The sequence below is a fragment of the Megalobrama amblycephala genome, linkage group LG13, assembly GCF_018812025.1.
Source record: "Megalobrama amblycephala isolate DHTTF-2021 linkage group LG13, ASM1881202v1, whole genome shotgun sequence".
NCBI lineage: Eukaryota > Metazoa > Chordata > Actinopteri > Cypriniformes > Xenocyprididae > Megalobrama > Megalobrama amblycephala.
The window spans coordinates 17,872,250-17,878,921 of NC_063056.1; the positions used below are offsets into that span (position 1 = coordinate 17,872,250).

Genomic DNA, 6,672 nt, shown 5'->3' on the forward strand with positions numbered 1-6,672 from the left:
TTTGTAATTTTACATTTTCTTTGTTGCTGCATAATTTAAACAAGTTATATTTTGTAAAATGTCATGCTATATATGTTGTAAACACAATCTACAAACTTAAAGGGACAGTTCACCCAAAAATGAAAATTCTGTCATCATTTACTCACCCTCAAGTTGTTCCAAACCTGTATACATTTCTTTCTTCTGATGAACATAAAGGAAGATATTTTGAAGATTATGGGAAACTGAACAGTTCTGGGGCACCACTGACTTCCATAGTATTTTGTTCCTACTATGAAAGTCAATGGTGCCCCAAAGCAGCCTGGTTACAAACTTTCTTCCAAATATCTTCTTGTGTTCAGCAGAAGAAAGAAACTCATACAGGTTTGGAACAACTTGAAGGTGAGTAAATGATGACAGAATTTACATTTTTGGGTGAACTATAGCCTACCTTTAAATGAGCGCAAAACTTCAAAAACGACTTTTTGTCTTATTACTTTTCTTTTTTTTATTATTGTTATTTTTTGTATACATTTTCTTTTTGTATTTTAATTATTGTTGTTACTCTTTGTTTTATATGCTCTATGTATTACATTTCTTATATTTGTCTTGTAAAATAAAAAATAAATAAATAAATAAAAACCTTCAAAAATGAAGCGTAGCTTTAGGAAAGAAATATCCTATAAAATTATTCAAAGATTTTATCCAGTTAAGTACTTTTTACAGAAATGTAGAAGTGACATTGAGACATCCAGCTCTTTTTGTGAAGCCTCTTCTGAAACTGTTGATCATTTGTTTTGGGAATATCCTTTTGGTGGATCTGAAATGGTCAATATTCATATTTATTAATATTTATGTTAATCTTTTATGGCTTATGATTTATCAGTTTTACTTTTGATTTCATATATTTATGTACTTCTACTTTATATATATTAATTCTTATCATATTTTCAAGTATTTACTTGTTATTGTACCCTTATGGTTATTCTTATTTTATATTTAAGAGTATGTATGCTTGTTATGTTCAATTATTCTTCAAGTGTTCTGGTGTGACAGGTCACGCTGACACGTTTGTGGTTATATATTGGACGCCTGCCAAGTACTGCAGAAGTGACATTTTTCAGAATTAGTTGCTCATTTGAATATGATCAAAATATGTCTGTTATTATTTCTGCTGACATTTGATAGTGTAAGATTTGCAAAATTTCCTAAGGGGGGGTCAAAATAACTCTTATATCTATTTTTGGCATCTGACCAGTTTATGATATAATGGGTAAAATCATTTAACCTTTTCTGATTAGAACAAAAACATCAGTTTGAGTGGGTTGGGAATTTCCCTATATGCTTATGGTATAATATGGACTGAGTCGTTGATAATTTAGCTTTTCCCTCCTTTGCTCTCCTGGGCTTCTGCTTCTTCTCTCTTATCTGCAAATGTCTTAATTATTGTTATTTCTTTCTGTATCTTCATCTATTAGATACAATACTCTGGATTTTACAATACTCTAAATTTATTATTAACTATTGACTACTAATTTATGACTGTTATGTTACCTTTTGGTTTTATTAAGTATTTTCATTATTGATTAAAGTCTGCGTGTGAGGATAAATTGAATTGTTATGAATAAATAATTTTTCATCAACGTTATCACAGCCTGGATTTCTCAAGTTTTCGCATCATGGTGCACCTTTACTTGGTCTTTCTGGAATAATATTGATGCTCTGATTGTCCAAAATGTATTTTGTAACTTTTCTTTATCATACATCATTTCATTCTTTATCATATCATATCATTCTTTTTGGGTTTTATGTTAAAGAGAAGAATCTACTTAATGCAAGTTTTTGTATAAACCTTCTTTAATTTATTGGAAAGTTTTATATCCATAAATGTAAATATATGAAAAGTAAACCCCACTTTAACTTTTTTAAACAAGAATTGAAGATGTATTTAAATACAATTTCAACTTCTGTTAACAAGAAAGTATTAAAAACATCCAGAATTTGTGCCATGTTTAATATTCTTCCTTAATATATTTGTTTCTTTATTTATTTGCCCTCTTTTCTTTTTTCTCTTTTTCTCTCTTATTTAATTTTTAGGATTATTAGTTTCTTGCATGTTTCTTCTGTTTACTATTGAACCATAATTTCTTTTTATTTGAAATATTGTTTTTTTTTTTGTATGTACTGACTTGAGCTGTTTGTTAATATAGCTTTAGGATTGGATTGCTCTCTAGCGGTCATTAAGTAGTACTGCAAACATTTTTAAGGTCTGTTTTGTGGGTTTTCTCAGTCACTCATTTAGCAAGATTAATTAAATCAGTTATAATGATTGAGCTAAATTACTGTTTAAGGGGAAAAATTGTTTTAACTAATCTTTTAGCATGTAATTTAAAAACTGTAAAAAAAAAAATAATAATAATAAAAAAGAAAGAAAATAAAAACACTGTAAAACTTTTATATGAATATCTTTTACATTTAGTTTTACATTTACATTTTCTTTTTTTGGATGGGTTGTACCAAAGTACTATCCCGTTTAAATCTTAATGACCATGTGATTCACAACTCAAGTTACTTATAAATAGATGAACAATAGATGGCTCATCATAACAGGTTAGATTTAAAATACAACATTTCTGCAGAGTGACTCTAACGCTAAAGTCTTTCATTGGATTATCAGTCGAAACCACATTAGTCCCTGCCTTTGGGAGGGCACGAGTTATTCAAACGCACCTATTACCAAAGAGCATTTTTCGCATTCTCAACTTTCTCTGGTCCCTGAGGTCTCCAAGGGCTTCTACGTCAGCTCAACACAAGCTTCTGATTGGTTAGATGAATTCGATGGTTGAGCACGTGCAATCTTTCTCACGTTCTGATTGGTTAAACCTCTTTCGAACTGCTTCTTAGACGAATTGTATTTTTGTTCCTGTGTCAATGACTGCTAGCTGGTAACAGGCTACAGTAGCCGTCTGTGACAGTTAGCTATCGAACAAATCAACTTTATCAGAGACGAAACTGACAACACATTGGACTTTAAAACCTTTACATGGCAGATTTCTTCTGAGGACAACATCGGATAGCAGTTTCACAAGGGAAATCTCTGGAGAATAGCTAGGCATCTGCATTACTTAGCAAGCCAACCGTTAGCTTAGCCTGGTTTGGTAGCAACACTAGCAAACCGACCGACATTATAGTGAAAATCTGGTTTTGATCATTTGTATATTCTATAGCCGTCTTAATATATTTTGCAATCGTGATTGGTTGCAACTTTTAGATTCGTTATAGGTGGTTTCCGTCAATCTAGTTGTAGATCACCGGATCAGTCTAGTCGCTGGTTGAGGTGTAGTTTGCTGGGCTTTCTCATTTGAGGCTATTAGAAAACCCTAAAACAGCTGGAAATGGTACGTTTAAACTGTGCGCCGATGAGTGATGCTTTAAACTGTTTGGTTAATATAAGAAAACCGCTTTTCTGTTTATTCTCATTACTTCTAAGCAGTTCATTACCAGACGTTACAAGCTTTGATTTAATGTACAACTGAAACTTGACTTTTTATTTATATATATATATATATATATATATATATATATATATATATATATATATATATATAATAAATTTGCTCCTATTTCTTGTCAATTTTAGGCTTTAATTTATACCGTTTTCACTGTCTTGAGTTAATAAAAGACTATATTGTACTGATGTCAAACTGCTTTTAACTAAATTTCACTGATCATGTGCTGTTCTCTAAAGTACTAGTATTAGATGATTTAACTCGGTTATTTTCAGCAACAAGCTATTTTTTAAATGACACGTACTAATTTAAGCTGTCTTTTTTGTCATGAACGTGTGCAGGTTTACCTGAAAATGTCCATTTGTAGCAACTAATGCTGTATTTGTGACGTTCATTTTCTGTTTTTCATTTCGTTTTCTTGTAGAATTCAAACGTGGAGAACTTGCCGCCTCAAGTGTTGAGACTCGTGTATAAAGAGGTTTCCGCCTTGGCAGCAGACCCTCCGGAGGGGATCAAAATCTACCCTAGTGAGGAGGACATCACAGAACTGCATACTGCCATTGAGGGACCAGGTAAAAAGTGCATTTTTCTCTCGTTTTTATAAGGGACATGGCTTACATTTCATACTTACGTTTTGTTTTTCCATTTTTGCACAACAGAAGGAACTCCCTATGCAGGTGGGGTGTTCAGGATGCGTTTGGTCCTTGGGAAGGATTTTCCTGCTGCACCTCCTAGAGGCTATTTCCTCACAAAGATCTTTCATCCTAATGTTGGGCACAAGGGTGAGATCTGTGTCAATGTTCTGAAGAGAGACTGGAAGGCAGAGCTAGGCCTGAGACATGTATTGCTAGTAAGTGCCATTTTACTCTTAATGTCCCTTTTAAACCTAGACTAAACTGCTAAAAAAAACTATGCCATAATTATACCTGTCTTAACATCTTGGTATTACCAATTAGGTGATGAAATGCGCATTGTCTCTGCCACAGTTAAAGTTTTTGGTAATTTAAGGGATAATTCGCCCAAAAATGAAAGTTTTGTTATTTTTCTCACACTCAAGTTGTTCCAAACCTGTATGAGTTTCTTCTGTTGAACATAAAATAATATATTCTGAAGAATGTTGGTTACCAGACAGTTGACGATAGCTATTGACTTCCATAGTAGGAAAAAAAAATACTATGGAAGTCAATGGCTACTGTCAACTGTCTGTTACCAACATTCTTTAAAATATCATCTTTTGTGTTCAACAGAAGTAATAAATTCATACAGGTTTAGAACAACTTGAGTAAATGATGACATAATTTTCATTTTTGGGTAAACTATTTCTTTAAGTTTTTTTAAATGTTACGTTCATCGTAACTGCATTTATTTGATCATCAAAACAGTAATTTTACTCTCGTCTTCAGTGTCACATGATTCTTCAGAAATCATTCTAATGTGCTCAAGAAACGTCTGAAAAATGAAAAATCATTCTATTATATAGTGCTATTATAAACCTTATTTCAGTTTATAGCAGACATCCCATTGTATTTATTTTAAATGTATTTTGACATTGAATCTCCCCTATAGTTTGGTTTGTTTGACAGACCTTGAATCTCATGGTCGGGTGTAAATATATAAAGAGTATTGATATTTCAAGAGTAGCTGTATTGTACCACATTGACTACAATTTTAGCCAAGGCTAGATGTGGCCATGGAAACAGGAATTTTGTTGTCAGATCTTCATAATATTGAGACTTTTTGAACTTCTAAAAGTAGGACCCTTTGTTCAGTACTGCATTGTATGGATCTGCATTATGTAACACCCTTCTAATTCTTCGTTTCTGTCATAGACCATCAAGTGCCTACTGATCCATCCGAACCCAGAGTCGGCTCTGAACGAAGAGGCTGGGAGGTTACTTTTGGAGGACTATAAGGAGTATGCATCCCGTGCTCACCTTCTAACAGAGATCCACGCTATGGGAGGCACTTCAGGGGCCCCTCAGGAGCCTGCTGATGGACCCCAACCCAAGAAACATGCAGGAGACCCAAACAAACGTGTAGCCGGGGCTGGTTTGGCAACAATGGCTGCTGGCGTCAACAACTCAAACGGCAGCTCCAGCGGCACAAGCAGTAGCAATACTAATATAATTGCAAAGAAGAAAACAGATAAAAAACGAGCTCTGAGGCGGCTATAAAAGAGAGTGAATCTTTTTGTGTACATATAAATATTGAAGTGTGCAGACCACCTTTTCACCTCCTTACCTGTCTTACCGTTTTAGGATAGCACATTCATTTTGCCATGCTCCTACCAGAACACTCCTCTCGTTTTTTGTTCTGTTGTCTCTTTCAACTTACTCTCAGGACTTGAACTGTCCTTGTGGCAATTCTCTCTGTTTCACTGACACAAAGGGTTTTCATCTGTCTGTCAAAAGTTTTACAGTTGTTCAGATTATGAAAACGGTAGTAAAAGTTTTTGGACAAAATTAATTTGTGGCCTCTAGCATTATGACCATCAGCAGGATTTTGGTGTGTACTGTCAGCACAAAATTTGTAGTGTATTTAGATAGCAGGTGTGATGGGACAGTTACTGTAATAATTCTGTCCTGTTGCATTTGGACTGAACCCATTAAGTGTCAGATGAGGTTTTTTCAGAGGTTTAATGAAAATTAGTAGTACATTGCACAGAATATGATCGTTGTGTGTGTGTTTGTGGTGAAAGAGATGCAAGATAAGGAATAACAGAGAGGGGGTTCAAATGTGGTCTAAATATTATACATAATTTTTTTTTGTTTTTTAATGTTTTTATTTTTTGTGAGTGCATATTTGTGTGGTATTATTTGTATTGTTTCCAATTTTTACTCAATTTGTTTGTTCTTTTCTATTTTGTAGTTCACTTTTAAAAAGGCCTTTTTCCATTTTTAAGTGAACGGCTGCATTTACCCGACACTGATGCTTGAGAGAGAATCCTTAAAGCCTTTAGACCAGCAACGGGGGAAAATAGTGAATCATGAAATGTTAAATCTGTCTCATATCTTTGAGAGAGAGTTGTGTGGTTGCTATATTTGTTAAAGGGATAGTTCACCCAAAAATGAAGATTCTGTTATCATTTACACACCCTCAAGTTGTTTCACACCTGTATGAATTCGTTCTTCTGTTGAACACAAAAGAAGATATCTTGAAGAATATGGGTAATCAAGCAGTTGAT

General features: G+C 33.7%; 1 protein-coding gene across 1 annotated transcript; it reads left to right on the forward strand.

Annotated features, from left to right (window-relative positions):
• Positions 1-2,886: 2,886 nt before the first annotated feature.
• On the forward strand, positions 2,887-6,532 carry ube2s (ubiquitin-conjugating enzyme E2S). The gene is made up of 4 exons (XM_048153448.1): positions 2,887-3,377; positions 3,913-4,060; positions 4,148-4,338; positions 5,318-6,532. Exons 1-4 carry the CDS (start codon positions 3,375-3,377, stop codon positions 5,660-5,662), a joined length of 687 nt encoding a protein of 228 aa, XP_048009405.1. The 5' UTR covers positions 2,887-3,374; the 3' UTR covers positions 5,663-6,532.
• Positions 6,533-6,672: the final 140 nt, after the last annotated feature.

Coding starts and splice junctions, on each gene's coding strand:
- ube2s (XM_048153448.1), top strand. Junction 4,061..4,147: donor TACTGCCATTGAGGGACCAG/GTAAAAAGTGCA, acceptor TTTGCACAACAG/AAGGAACTCCCTATGCAGGT. Junction 4,339..5,317: donor GCCTGAGACATGTATTGCTA/GTAAGTGCCATT, acceptor TTTCTGTCATAG/ACCATCAAGTGCCTACTGAT.